The 15,406-nt window shown below is 39.1% G+C and overlaps 1 protein-coding gene across 5 annotated transcripts in view; it reads right to left on the bottom strand.

Annotated features, from left to right (window-relative positions):
- The window catches only part of MIA2 (MIA SH3 domain ER export factor 2), a 52,615-nt gene that overhangs the window by 22,145 nt on the left and 15,064 nt on the right, over positions 1 to 15,406 (bottom strand). For 2 of the 5 annotated variants that reach the window (XM_068192871.1, XM_068192869.1), the window contains exons 10-18: positions 13,826 to 13,888; positions 12,210 to 12,343; positions 10,848 to 10,934; positions 9,407 to 10,541; positions 6,076 to 6,291; positions 5,831 to 5,931; positions 2,863 to 2,994; positions 358 to 379; positions 151 to 239 (exon numbers count right to left, since the gene is read on the bottom strand). In XM_068192871.1, coding sequence (XP_068048972.1) covers positions 151 to 239; positions 358 to 379; positions 2,863 to 2,994; positions 5,831 to 5,931; positions 6,076 to 6,291; positions 9,407 to 10,541; positions 10,848 to 10,934; positions 12,210 to 12,343; positions 13,826 to 13,888 — 1,979 coding nt within the window. Of the gene's footprint in view, positions 1 to 150; positions 240 to 357; positions 380 to 2,862; positions 2,995 to 3,972; positions 4,130 to 4,412; positions 4,548 to 5,830; positions 5,932 to 6,075; positions 6,292 to 9,406; positions 10,542 to 10,847; positions 10,935 to 12,209; positions 12,344 to 13,825; positions 13,889 to 15,406 lie in introns of those variants that run through there. The other 3 variants (XM_068192870.1, XM_068192873.1, XM_068192872.1) reach the window with 3 other exon arrangements.

The following is a 15,406-nucleotide window of genomic DNA, read 5'->3' on the forward strand; positions in this document are numbered from 1 at the left end:
TGCTAACACCTTAATTGCTCTTAAAGGCACTGACAGAAAAAAGCATTTGAAGAATTCCTTTAAAACATCTTACTTCTAGAAAAGTTAATACTTTACTTGATAGAATCCATTTCTATGATACATCTGAAAGCAATAAATGAGGATTGTTACCTCTTTTTTGCAGAGGCTGAGTTTTTCAAGAATTTTGCATTTTTCTTCAACTAGTTCAGCAATTTTATTGGCAAGCTGTTTTTCCCTTCCTAAAAAGTGAAAAGACAAGCAAATGTTGCATCATCCAAATAATTAAAGGTGTAAAAAGAAAGAATAAAGTCATACTCTCAAGAAATATGAAAAATGAAGTACCAAAAATAAGCTTACCTACATAAAGTCGACTTCTAACCTGAAAAAAAGAGAAAAAATACTGAAAATGTCTGCTCAATTACTCTTGTATAGTGTCTGAAAACTAATCTTTTAAGCTGTGATTCCATGCCAAGTTTAACCATGGAACTTAAAAAAGGAATATAAATCCTAGTAAAAACAGGTAATCCTATCCTCTGCTCTTACCCCCACCATGTCTGTGTGTTTGCCCTGTCCTTCTCCCACTCTTATCAGAGAAAAGAGGGGAAAGGAGATCAGTTTTCACCTGGATCACTTTAATAACACACCTCTGTATATTCATCACATAAGCATGACTGCCCACACAAAGCCCCATAATGGAGACACACAGTCAGAAGAGTAGGAAAGGGAAGGGAGGGGGAAGCTCCACACGTGAGCTCAGATTTCCCATTGGGAAAGATCTCCCACACATTACAACACTCAACAGCTGAAGCTGCAGCAAGGTACTACCTTGCTGATGGGCATCCTTCAAATGCCAAGTGAGCAGCTGCCACATGGGTTCTGGCGCCCTAGAATCAAAATCTAATAAACTGCAGGGCAAAATCTGTCACGAATGGCCTGTACGAGAGATGCAGAACTTGGCTGAACCCACAGAACTGTTACAACACAGCATTTCTCTCACAGCTGGGCCCAGGTCATGTGCCTCATGTAACAATGGCGCCCTCAGATCTTCCCTGTTTCCTCCTAATTTAAAGCCCAGGAGTCCAAATAACGGAAAAAGGGTAAGAAAGTTGTAAGTATGCTTTTATCCTATCATCCCCAATGGATGTTTAGCTACTCCATTACTTTTCAGGAACCATCAATTCTTCAAGGAGCCATCAGTGCAGTTCTAAGTATGGATGACTGAAAAAGCTATCAACAACTTCTGTAGTATCTCCTGCCCTAAGTGACATGTGCAGGAGGAAAACAATACCAGGTTAGCTGCTTGCATGATTTCAGTTCAAATGCCTTTTGTATCACCTAGAGGGATGCCTCTAGAGAACAAAAGGTATGACCAAATTATAGTTACATTAACTTACACAAACACTGATCCCCTTACAGAGAAGGCTAGTTCAAGTTAAAACCCTAAAAATGCAGTCACTCATATCTAAAAAACTAAACAGCCATGGAACCAGTCTTAAAACATGAGTATCATTACACCTACTACCAAAATCACATTGACTGTATGAGAGTATGTGAAAAATGGGAAGAAATTTGGAATACTGAATTACAGATACTGACCCCATTTCCGTAGCAGGGACAGTATAGTAGACAACTTTTATTACTGAGATCTTTACTTACTCTCAAGAGAAGATAGGCATTACGTCAAAAATATAATCTGATTTGTGCATTGAAAGGTTTCAGTACTGCAATTCTCAAAGTCATCAGATTAGTGCTCACAAAGAGCATGCAGTTACAGTGGTTCATTGTTACATTGCTGCAATAAACAGAATCCAGGTGTCCAAAGAGTTTTAAAATGCCTCCCTTTACAGGAAACCATGGGGATTGCTTTTGCTTACAGTTACCTTGAAGGACCTGAGCTGCTCTGGCTATGGGCAGGCTAGTCACAGGGATACCAATACACACAGCAATACATACACCCTAGAGAAGACATCTGTATCCTGTGAAAATAATTTAAGGGCTGACTTTGAAAGTCTGAAGTAGAAATTAAAAAGAAAAGAGGAAGCTTTACTACTGTGACTTTCATTGCATTTCCTCTTACAACAGTCACTCACTACACACCAAACACTTATTATCTTGACAAAACAGACTTTTCAATTTCTCTTTTAGAGAGATTCTAAATTCAATCACAATAGATTTAAAACTCTGAAGTATTATCTATCTTGAACAGGAAGGATAACAACTTCAATGCAAACTATTCATGCACTCTACATATCTGCAAGTAACTTGAACACTTTCTGTGCTGGTTTTGTCTGGAATGGAGTTAATTTTTCTTCACAGTAGCTGGTATGGGGCTATATTTTGGATTTGTGCTGAAAAGCACTGAATACACATGGATGTTTTAGTTACTGCTGAGCAGCGTTCACAAGAGTGAAGACCTCTCCTGCTTCTCACCCCACCTCACCCAGGGGAGGCTGCAGGTTCACAAGAAGCTGGGAGGGGACACAGGACAGTTCACCTCACCTGACCAGAGGGATAACCCACAGCATGCTGACATCAGGCTCGGCACATAAAGCTGAGGGGAAGGAGGGGTGTGGGGAGTGATGGAGTTTGTCTTCTAGAGTAACTGCTACTTGTGATGGAGCCCTGCTTTCTTGGAGACAGCTGAACACCTGCCTGCCTGCTCATGGGAAGCATGAATCAATTCTGTCTTGCTTTGTTGCATGCACTTCTTTTGCTTTTCCTATTAAACTGTCTTCATCTCAACACATGAGTTTTCTAGCTTTTAGTCCTCTCATTCTCTCCCTCTTTCCAACGTGACGCGGGGAGCGAGAGAGTGGCTGTGTGGTGCTTACTTGCTGTCTGGGGTCAAACCATAACACTTACTGATCGATAACTTCTGTACAGGAACAAGAGAATTGTCAAGACTCCAACAATGCCTGCACAAATCACTATTTCCCATGGAAAACCATACAGATCAGGGCCAGGTCTCATATCTTCAGGCAGTGAAGCCACAGCCTGAAAAGTAAAGTAAAAAAGCTTCAGCTAAAGGAAAAGAGATTAATATTATCCACAGAAACAGACATTACATGTTGACATAGTTTACCTCCAAGGCTTGTATATCTGTTTTTTTTTTCAAAACTCTGAGAAAATGGTTAACAGAAGCATTTGATTTCTAAATGACAGATTTACCAAGTGAAGGAAAAAAAAAGTTCCAACAAGATAAGAAAATCAACAGATAAAGCTCTGAAACATTTTCTTTCTGAGACTATCCATTATCACAGAATGATTTGGGTTGAAAGGGATCTAGTTTCAATCCCTCTGCCATTGGCAAGAACACTTTCCACTGGACCTACTTCCCCAAAACACCATCCAACATGCCTTTGAACACTTCAAGAGATGGAGCATCCACAGCTTCTCTGGACAACTTGCTGCAGTGCCTCATCACCCCCACAGTAAAGAATTTCATTCTCTTATATAGCATAAACTTATCCTCTCCAGTTTAAAGCCACCCCCCCTTAACCTATCACTACGTGCCCTTTAAAAAGTGCCTCCCCAGCCTTTTTGTTGGCCTCTTTAGGTACTGAGAACTTACTACGGAAAATTCTCTTTTGAGCTGTCTTACACATTTCATTGCTGGAAGAATCAACGTAAGTAAGTACTTCTTGACTGTCTGGTAAGAAACTTGTTTGGTAGAAAAACCTGTTCAACAGACCTCATGCTAAAATAACATACTGAACTCGCCAGTGATTTGACACATTTTAAACACTTCGCTACGCTCACGTTTCATTTGTAAACGGATCTATTTGCTCAAAGACACGACATGCTCCATGTGGCTCAAATTTACTACACGTGACCCGTGCCTAAGAACACGGTACTGTGCAGTTAAGCCTTAATTTCGATTTTTCCCCCGGCCGAGCCCCCGAGCTGCAGCGCTGCACAAGACCCCGGCCCCGGCGGGGGCTGCGCCGAGCCCCGCGTCACTCCGTCACTCACCCGGCGCAGCCCTTCCCAGGCCAGCCCGCAGTAGCGGCGGGCGCTGTCCCGCAGCCCCGGCCACAGCCCGGCCGTGCCGGTGCCGGTGCCGGCCCCGGGCCCCCCGCGCCCGCCCGCCGCCATCTTCCCGCGGGCGGCGCGCGCCCCTTCCGGCCCGCCGCCCGACAACCGGGCCGTACCACTGCCCGCCGGGGGGGCGGGGAGGAACCACTGCCGCGGGTAACGGGGGGCAGCCGCCGGGGCCCGGCTCTCCCCGCCCGCCCGGCGCGGCTCCCGACCTCTGCCGGCAGGCCCTGCCCTGGGCACGGGGACCGCCGGCCGGAGGGACCGGCAGCTGCCCTCGGCGTGCGCCCACCGTCCCGCCGCCGTCCTCCGGCACGGACGTGGCTCCGCGGAACCTGCTCCTGTTCCTCCCTGAAGTTACGCTCAGAGAAACTCACCTCCCGTGCGGCGCTGGCCGCCTCCATGCCCGCCCGTGCGGCAGCGGTGGCACGGCAATAAAACTCGCCGGGAAGGCCCGGCTCCCGGCGGGCCGCCCGCCGCGTGTGGCCCGGCGCGGGCGGCGGGGCCGGCAGTGCCCGGCGGGGCGGGGAGGGCCGGGCCTGGCCGGGCCGGGCCGCAGGTGGGTCCCGGCTGCGCAGGGCTGGGCGGGCCCAGAGCTCTGGCAAGTGCCTGTGCTGAAAATGATCCTGCCGGCCTGCTGATACCGCATGTAAGGGAAGATGCAACGCCACATAGCAAAGGATTCTTCTTCGTCTCATTTACTAAGGTTAACGCTAATTTGATTTGGTTTGGGTTTTGTTTTTTAGCTACTTTTTTTTTTTAAACGTGTGCTAACGACTTTCACAACGTAAGATGAGTGACTGGACTGCAAAGCACCTAAGGGACCAGGATAGGTGGAAGTGCCTTTTTTTAGCTTTTTTAGCTGTATCAAACAGTACAAGAATGAGTTTGGCCATAGCAGTGAACTGTCAGTGAGTCGCAGTCAGTCACGAGGGACAAAGCCCCTCAGTTTTCCTCACCCTAAACTACAATTAACCATATTCTATATACGTACACTGGAAATCAGGAATAAATTTATGTGGTTCTTAACCTTCAATTACCCCATCGGAACGAAGCTCAACCAAAGCACCGAAGTTTACCAAATGGCACTTTACCTGCCACTACTCTTATTTAGAGGAGACAGTGCAGCAACAGCTACCTTTTCCCACGGTGCTCTGGCAGCATTGCTTCTTGTGCAGTTGCACCCCTTAAGGTTCACCTTCACTCTGCACTATGTTTTGATGTTTAAGACATCCCCATAGCAATAATAACCCCAGTTTCTATATATATATCTATCTCTTAGAAAAGTATCTTTAATGCAGTTACAAATGAGGGGAGGATTTGTGAATCAAGGCTTTGAAAATACTCTTTAAAAACAAGGGAACTTGTCTGGTTATTTTACTCATCATAAGCTAAGTTTTTCAAGTCCAAGCAAATTTAACGAGTACTGTTCTGAGAACTAGAGGGAACTATTAATTTCATTAGAAAAAAAAAAGAAACAAAACCAAACAAAAAATTAAAACCACCACTCAGATGTTTCCTGGCTGTTAAAAAAGCCCACAAAACAAAACCCCAGATCCTGACACCCTAGGTTCATCAGATTCTGCACTGCAAAGAGGCAGATGATGAGCAGCTGACCTAACGTGTTCTTATACTCTGTCTCATTTGGCATCAGATAACCCTGGAAGCAGGGAACTGCAGAGGGTTTATTTAAAAGAATTTTCTTTTTTTTTTAGGAGTTTCATTGCAGAACATAACTTGTAGCTGCCGTAAATTTGCACTAATGTCAATGTTTTATCATGGAAAGAATTCTTACCGTTTCGATGATAATCATCACTGCTGACGATGCAGATTTTATTGTTTCTCTGAACTCAAGAGCATTCCAGCACAGAAGTATCTGATGTATCCAGCCTCCTTCTGGTTGGATCATGAGGAATAAAACAAGAGGTTATACATTACTGTTGTCAACTTCATATAATTCCAACTGGATTGTTTTTTGTTTTGCCTTTTTTTTAAGGTTGCAAATTTATTTTCCTTAAAATTGCAAAACTTAGCACTTACCATTACTTGGAACATAGCTCTGGATGGCATCAGAGAAAGTAGTTTTGACATCGATTTCAGAGTCAGGTCCTGAACTGTCCATTTTTGTTTCAGAATTTACTGAAGCAATGGCTATTGCTTTTGAATCTTGGTCATTGTCATGTTCACTGTCTACAGCTACATACATTTCATGCTCCTTGTCTGGGGTTTCTTCTAGCAGCTTTCTTCTGCCTACTCCTGCACATAATTGTGAAGGAAAATCATGGTTACTTTTAGAGGATTCAACTTACTCCTATAAGATATTAACTTCTACAGAGATTTTAATTTTTTTATTTTCTTTAACTTAAAGTCCAACACCAGAGTAAATGTGCTACAGATGTATGACTTAAGAAACACTATACAAATAATGATCTCAGAATTTTAAGGACAGGACTTTAAGCAAAACTTACATTGTAGTAAAGTAATTAAAAAAGAAGTGTTCAGGAAAAATATGTTTGGTTTTGATAGTTAGATTGTGGATTCCCTGGTCAGGATTAGTACGTCTCTTTCTTATATCCAAATACAAGTGGGGTAAGCTTTAGAGCTAGAACAGTTAAAAATACCATGTAGGATTAAAGATTAACAAATTCCAAGATACCAAGCTTCCCTGCAAAATACAAGAAACCACAGGCATGTTCATGTAGAAGTACGACTGAAGGCACCTGGCTGCCTCAGTTTTAGTGACTTGGAGTAAATTACCTGAAGCCAATAAAATAGTGCTTGCAAAAGAACCCACACCGTGCTTACCCACAAAGAAAAAAAGTTACAGATTGTTTAATTTAATCATATGCTTCAAGACAGTACTGGCCAAAGATACACATCAGAAGTAGACCAGTAGTTCAAGACGAGTAATTTGCTCTCAAACTGTTACCATTATATTAACTCAACTTGTGTTATCAGATCCTCGAAATACCATAAATCAGCACATAACTGGTATGAGTTAGGCTCACTACCTCTTCATTTTAAATCACCAGAAGGAGACAGTGTTCTGTCTGTTGTGGTTTTATTTTTGCCAACAAAGGATATTTTGTTCTTGCTAAATCACTGTTAGTGAAACATTACTCTAGTAACTTTAGCTGCAGTTTGGGCAGCACACTTAATTGTTATAGCAGACAAAAGCTCTGGCAGCTCTAGAAGAACATTCCTTTCTTCTGTATATCTTTTCTGCTCAGTGTCCAAATTGTGCCCCTTTTGTGCAGAGACAATGACCTGTTCCTTCCACATAGCATTATCTTCAATTGAGTAAGCTGTGATTTCACTATGAATCTTTTCAAACTCCTGGTGCTGCTGCAGCAGTTTGCTTCCATCGCAGAGATACTCTAAGGGTTGCTTAACATCTTGTTTTAATTTAAATAAAATTGTTGAAATGTAATTAATGGGTTTGGTAAATCTGTTTATCATACAATATTTGCCTGGTTTTGGTTTTTTCTGCACCTTCTCTATATTTAATAGTATCTTACATTGTTCAGATTCAACTTTCTCTCGTTCTTCTGTGCAGTATTCAAGTGTACTAGTCCTAATGTCACTTCTATTTTCATTTGGGTTTTTTAACCAAACATATATGCTTAGACTTTTTTTGACAGGGTTAATTGTTAGTTTTACTAAATATATTTGCAAAGAACCCTGATTGTCTAGTAAAAATACTACTGAAATCTTTTCTGTTAGAATATAATTGCTATTATTTGTATTTCTGGATTTTGACTCTTATTTTCAGAATCTTTCCTTTTTTCTTCTCCTAACTAGTTTTAGTAGCAGCAATATTTTGTTCAGCATTACTCATCCTTTCACTTACAACAGCATCTTCTTTTTCAATGTCTACTCTATCAGCCAGGTTTATGAGCAATCCCAGGTTGCCAGGATTTAATTAATCCAGTTTTTTTTAATAGCAGTCTGGCTTCCTAGTTAAATGGTTTTAGAAGACACTAGCTATTTTTTTTTTTCTTTAAAAATGTCTTCTGTTTTAGAGAGCTCCAAGGGTAAAAGTTTACACTTGGTCAGACATATCACATGACTGGTGCTTATAAATACTTTTTTGGACATTAATTCAGCTGAAGACTGGTATTACTTTGTCTTTTGAAGTAGTATGCCTTTCAAAACTCAAATTAATTTTCTATGCTTTTGTATCTTGCACTGTCATGGTGGTTTGAATTGACTGGCCTAAATCTGAGGATGCAGATGAATATTTTGTTTTACTCTTTTACAGGTGATTTTTATATTTCTTCCTGAGATCTAGATTAAGACTGTCCATTCTGTGGTACCAGAAGCTGATGCTGGGTACATAAATCTTCCCATTTTAGTTCTCCTCCACCTTCCTGGTGATGTTGCACATTTATAGGAATTTGTTCAGTTTATTGCTTCTCTCTGACAAGCTATTAGCAAGATCATCAGGAGTTGTCCAATCTTCTACTCATTTGGTAGATTTTGTTGAAGTTTTTTCTCCACCGCCCTGTTTGTACTTTGCACTGCCAGCTGAGGAGGAAAGATACCTCTTTGGAGTATTTGTGTTACTGTTACCTGATACACTATGTTTAACCTTCTGATTTGAAGTGCCTTCTGTTTCTTTATCTTGTGGTATTTTATCAAGGCTTACCAAGGTCTTTCTTTGCTATGGAAGCTTAGTTCTTCTCAGCTAGCAGATTTTACCTTCCATTCTGAAACGCCATATTTTTCCAAATGGCCATTTTCTTTGGAAATTTTGGTACCTGTTAAACTGAAGCCATTTGATAAGAGGTAAGGAGAGAAAGGTTGGTCTGGAGTCAGTTCTTGGGACTCCTCATATTTCTGATGATGTTCTTCATTAAAAATGTCCTGACTGAAATATTTGATGCTGTTTTCACAAAAGCCCCGTGAGACACTTTTATTCTCTGATTTGTGAATGTAATCTTTTATAGTACTATCCTTGTTGAAGTGGCTTTTGGATGCTGAATTTTTTTATGCACCACAACCTTTGACTAGTTTGTCTTTTTTGGATGTCTGTTCAGACTAAGACTTGGTTCACTGTCACATGAGGTCTTCTTGATGCCCAGATGATTATTTGCAGTTCCTGGTAGTTCCCCATAATGCTGCACTTGCCCTTCTTTGATTGTTCACCTTGAAAACTTCAGTATGTCCTCAAAATGACTAAAAGCGAAGCAATGGCTTTGTTCTTCAGATATTTCAGGCTTTTCTCCTGTATTTTTTATGTCTGAGGGGTCACAGTTTGGAGGGGCTTATGAGAACAAAACATTTGATGCAATTGATTCATGTTCCTGTTGATTATCATATTTGTCCATATAATAATTAATACAACTATTATAGATATTTGTATACCAACCTGATTGGCCACGTCTGCTTTCTGACTCCTGATTTTTCTTTTCAGCTTCAGTATTTTTCAGCAGTTGGCTTTCTGATACCAAGTCTTTTTCTGAACTGTGAAGTTCAATTGGCTTCTCTTTGTCATGTGTTAGTATACCAAAAGATGATTCTGTGCTATTTGAGGTGGTTTTGGTGTCATTAAGAGTATGTGCACAGGCTGGTATCTCCCCAGGATTTGGCCTGTTACTGTTTGAATCTGTTATTTCTTGTGCATAATTCTCATCTTCTTCATCTGTCACTGCATTCACTATTTCCTTTGATTTTTTGCCCATATATAATTCTTTCTCATCTAAAGTCTGCTCTTCCTCATTCTTATTTGCTTGATCCTTTGTTTCTCTGCTTCTCTGCTCCTCTGTAGCAACTGTGGTTTCCTCAGCACGGCCAAAATTAAGAACATCACTTAAACCCAAATTAAACCAATTGGATTCGGATTCTTGGCTTCCACCCTTTTCTTCCTCTGACAATACCTTGGTGACTATTGTTTCCTGTTCAGTACTAGAATGCTCAGGCACACCAGAGACATCATGGTTTTGTGGATCATTTTTTTCTGATGCCAAATCAACACCTTCATTTTTTTCACCAAAATACAGAAAGCTTGTCAGTCCACCTTGAAACCAACCAGATGCAGAGGGTTCTTGTTCCTCCTTATCATTTGACTCCTGTAAAGCATTTTCAGTTGCTACCTCTATTTTTCTGTCTTGGTACTTATTTGCTTCTGAAGATTCAGTAACAACTTTTAAGGGCTCTTCATAATTTTCACTTTCTGTGGTGAACCATCCTGAAATCCAACTAGACTGAGTTTGAACAGATTCTACTGGGAAACTGTTTTGCGTTTGTGGCTCTTCAGTATCATCTTTTCTAAACAACTTTTTGTTTACAGACACCTGAGAGTCCTCTGAGTCATTTTCATAAACTGATTCAGTTCTTTCTTCATTTTGTATGGGGTCTCTTGTGTATTTTAAGAGTTTATTTTCATGCAGCCTTGGTTCTGCATCAGACAGTGAATATTCACTTTCTTTGTTGTGATCAATTAATGCATTATCTTCATATTCAAAAGTGTACTTATCTTCATGAAGACAAAGGAAATCAGTTTCCTAAAAGAATAATATTAACTTTTTAAATGGTGTATTGTGTAATTTTCTATATCGCCATCTAGCACAGCAAAATATATAGTTCTTTCTGTTATAACTTTACACAAAGAACTGTAATTAATTATATTATTCCTAATCTTTAATTATAGAAATTATTTTAGAGAACAATAAGCATGCAACTGGAACAATTTAAAAAACACGTTTTGAATAATCTGAAATAAAATATCCATCAACAGTTGAACTTCTAACTGCATATTAGATTTTGAATTGTTGTAAACTACATTGGAAAATTTGGTGATGTTGGTTTACCTTAGTGAGCACTTCAACTTCTTCTCCAATTAAAACTTCCTCAACCTTCACAGCATCTCTTGGGAAATATCCAAAATCCTTTCCTTTCTGTAAAAAATATAAAACTAATAAGACATTTAAACTTCAGTGATATATATGTTAGGTACTTGCACATGTGCTGGAAAAGTATGGATGAACAATAAGCTTATGGAACAGCCCCCTATCTCCTTAATTCTGTTTTGTCAAAAGATAGGTTTAATTTTCCTTCATGGAAGTGTTCCCCTTGCCATTTCAGAAAGCAAACGGAAGTGTATTAGTCCATACTATTATATTCTGTATTATTTTTATGAACATGTGTTTGTGCAGTACCAAAGCAGTAGCCTTAAAGCTGCTTCAACTGAAGACAGTGCTGTGTGCACTACTGATGGTCACAGCCAGCTCCTACTAAAATTGGTTGCAAATTTCCTATTGTCTCAAATGGGAAAAATGTCATGCCTTAATAACTAATGACCCATAATAAGTTACAAGAAAAGTAGGATATGAAATTCAGATATGAGACTAGCTGCAGGTCAAGAGAAAATTACAATGAAGAAGGCAACACTACAGAAAATAAGTTAATGATAGGGCCCAGAAGAATCAAGTCCCTCTGGCCAAAACCTATTGCTGTCCTTACATCAAACCGTTGCATGTAGCCTTTAATGGAAGGATACATCTTGGAAAGCAAGGAATAGTGAGGTACCTGCAAAGATACTCTTGGATGAAAAAAAAAGGAAGACAGAATTTCACTTTTAAACAATAAATGTGACAGATTATTTACAGAAAAAAACCCACCCAAAAATATACTACTGTCTTGTAGTTTTGAAGCACTTACATGGTTTTACTAGCAGTAAAACTTGATTTGGATCAATGCATCCATTCCTTCTTAAACAACTATTCTAATTTCATTGACACTTGTTCCAAGTCATTAAATATGCATGATAACTTCTCTGGGAACTTTCCTTAAGCACTGAACTGTGAAGTCAGGTCCCAATAGTGGATTTCTTACCCACACACCTGTAGGTAGGAACCTGATCTGATAGACCTGAATGTTTTCAAGGGAACCAGATTAAATAATTACAGCCAAATGATAAAATGAAGGAAACAGATAACTTGTATTCAGATCTTGACTTTGTTTCTCTATGAGTGATCTTTGCCAAGATTTGATTTTCTCTTTTGGTATAAAGATGGTAACAATGACTCATCTCCCAAATACTGTATTCATCCACGACTGGTTAATATTCCAAAAGAGACAGAAGATCCTTAGAAGCAAGTGGACTGTGGTTGTTATGCTATTACTGTATCTAAAATATATATGGGGAAAGTCTTTCAGATTGAAGTACTTACACTTCCTGTCCACAAGTTTTCATTTTCCCTTGAAAGTTTGGAGTATACAATGATCTCCTCCCCTGCTTTGAAGTTAAGATACCGGCAATCAGGCCCTAAGTAGTCAGTAGTGGCTTGAACTCGGCTCATTGCCTCTGGAATAATATGTGGAAAGAAATAAACAAATACAGCATCCATTTTGTCCGAAGTCAAGTTACTGAAGAAATCTGATATATATCAAATACTGATGAATTGCAGTAGCAAACATTTTTATGTATGTATTTTGTTACAATACTAATCCATTTATATCATCAAGTGGAAATCAACTAACACAAAAAGCAGCCCTGTCTTGTTTTCTTTCCCATGGACTGCAGATATCAAGGGGAAAAGCTCGTCCTATATGGACATTTTTCAGTGCTTGTTTAGCCAAGGTTTCAGTGCTTAAAGTGAAAGGAAGTATGCAAAATTAGCAAATTCAATTACTAAAGTAAATCTAAACAGCTAAAAAGTATTTCCCAGACATATTTATAATTATATATTTTATAAATTCTAAGTTAAATCTAGTAATTATTTCAGGGATTTTGTCCTCTTTTTGAATACATATATCTTATGATGAAGATACATAAATTTTAGGAATATAAACCTTGAACATATTGTTAAAATCAAAGTTTCCTATTCAGTTTGAATTATTTTAAGTTTTCTTTGTCTCCACCCCAGTCTCCCCAAAGAAACCACTCTTGATGTGCTCTGGTCTGTTTGGAGCCCATTTCACATGCTGTTCCACAAAGATAGACATCTCTGAACATCCAAAACCTACTGAAGTTGGTATGGCTCCACAAGAAAACAGAAATCCATCATCAGAGGAAATCTAAGGTCTCTCCCGCTTCAGGAGAAATGGAAGATTGAAAATACAGTGAAAATACAACACTTAAGTCTGCCATACTAATGGATACAGCTTAGAAATAGCTTCAAATATGATTAGGACAGATTTCACAATGGTAATCAGTAGATAGTAAACAGGACATTATTTGTCCACTTGTGATTCAGTGGCTCTGCCTCCTGCAGAGTTATTTACTCTTTGAGAACCACATGAATAGTTACAGCACTTACTTCATTTTAAAGAAGAAAAAATAGGTGAAGAGGAAGTATTAACAGAGTGTTTTGTAAAGATTACAAAAGAAATCCCAAACCAATTTGCTGGTAGGACAAAAACTGAGTTCTGTAGAATGGGCTATGAGTGTACTAGAAACACATGATAATGAGTCTTCTTTCTCAGGTTATAACCCACCATTTTAATTTTATTTATATTTTGTTTATTTTATTTTGTGCCTGTAAAGAATGAGTTAAAAATACTTTAAAACTGTTTTATACTGCCTGTTTTGGGGACACCTGAGAAGAAGTAGCTATTCAAAAGTATTTTTACTGAACTTTGATTTGTGTAACCTTACACAACAATCCAGCCAGTCTTTTTTTTTCTCTTTTTGTTTTAAATTTTTAAGCCTATTGCTCTTACACTTAACAACAAACATTTGCTATGGCTACTCAATTTCAGTCTGTTTCATTGCTAATTTCAACATTATGGTTCCTAATAGCTGCATATACACCATACCCTTTGAAAAAACCAAATTTTTACTTACTCTCACATTCCGGATCACCACACTTCTTCCATTTTGAAAGTACCTTTGTACTCTGCACACTTGCTGAAAATGAAATTACTAACAACAAAATTCTCTGATCCAAGATCCTTGACATTTTAGATTGAATCCAGAATGCACTGAAATTGTGCAGTTAGCAAGAATATTCTACATTTTTCTTAGCCTAAGAAAACATTGCAAGTAAACTTTCAATCCTGTTTCCCTTCTCTGATCTGCTTAAACAGAAGTACACTATGCTAACCTGCTAACAATCTGCAGAGTCAGGTGTCCTGATTATACACATGCATTAATAATTAACTATGTTCTGATAGCTAGGCTGATGTTTTGAATACAAAGAAAGTAGTTCTGGTCAAATCAAAATTTAGCCTCTCTCAGATTCTTCTGTACTGAATTTTTATTATGAATGCATTTTTAATGTACCTCTTTCATCTGATTTTAAGATGGTGGTGTATGATGACCAAGAAGCCTGGCAAGGTCTAAGACAGCCTACTATCTACAGCCTACACCACATTCCTTCTACATTATCTCTGTGGAAGGATGTCTGCATAGCTGACGTCAAGAAAGGATGAGTGGGCCACAGGAGGCCCTGTGGAGATAGGATGGTTCTGTTTTGTCTCTGAAGAACTGAACAGAACAGAATAAAGTCATATGATTAGAGCTTTGAAGTACACATGGCCAAAAAAGTAACGTTTGCCTTAGTAAGGGTTTTAATATTTAAATATTAAAGCACCCACCTTGAGCACGCTAATAAGATTATTGAAGTACATGCTACCACATACATGACTCTACTATTCAATCCTCCACCTAGATTATGCTACATGTAAAGGAGGAGGAGAATAAGACGGGGCTGCATCCATGTAAGCTGGATAGAATTTTCATGAACTTAGTGAAAGACCCAAAAAGATCTTGGAGACGGTGGGTTACTCTCCTCTCTTCACAAGCAGGGATGCCTGCTTTGTAGGCTTCTGCATAATATTATTGTTATTAGCCAGGCTAACACAATATTATTGCTACTGTTAGAGCTCTGTCACATCTAGTGCTGTTTATCAACAGCAATTCCAAGTCTGTGTTTCTGTTGTTCAGTAAACCAAACTCTGTGTGCTGTGTGAATCTGGGACAGTGAAGGTTCTTACTGAGCACAGCTTGACCTGTAGTTTTGGATTGGTAAATGGCACTATTTGTGAATCTGGGCTTGTGAAAGTTGAAACACAACTAGACCTATAGTGCCAAATTGATTATAATCATAAATCAAGCCCAGCCACATTCAGACCCTCTGATCTCTGATGTCCAGCTGGAATGCAGGGGTCATTCTTTTCTGTCAATCTCTATATCCTTAACAAGATAGATGAACTATCAATTTTATGATTATATTTATTTGCATTAATGCTAACCTAGCTACTGACAGTGTTCTAGCTTTTTATTTGTTTGCTTGTTTCTTTAATAAATTACTTTTATTCTGTGCACTGATATATTTTAGATAATTTATAGCTAGTCATTGGGAACTTAGGACAGAAATATTTTCCACATATTCTTTTGGAGCTTTCTCATGCACTACATCTAAGA

This window comes from Anomalospiza imberbis, chromosome 6 (genome assembly GCF_031753505.1).
Source record: "Anomalospiza imberbis isolate Cuckoo-Finch-1a 21T00152 chromosome 6, ASM3175350v1, whole genome shotgun sequence".
NCBI classification, from domain to species: domain Eukaryota; kingdom Metazoa; phylum Chordata; class Aves; order Passeriformes; family Viduidae; genus Anomalospiza; species Anomalospiza imberbis.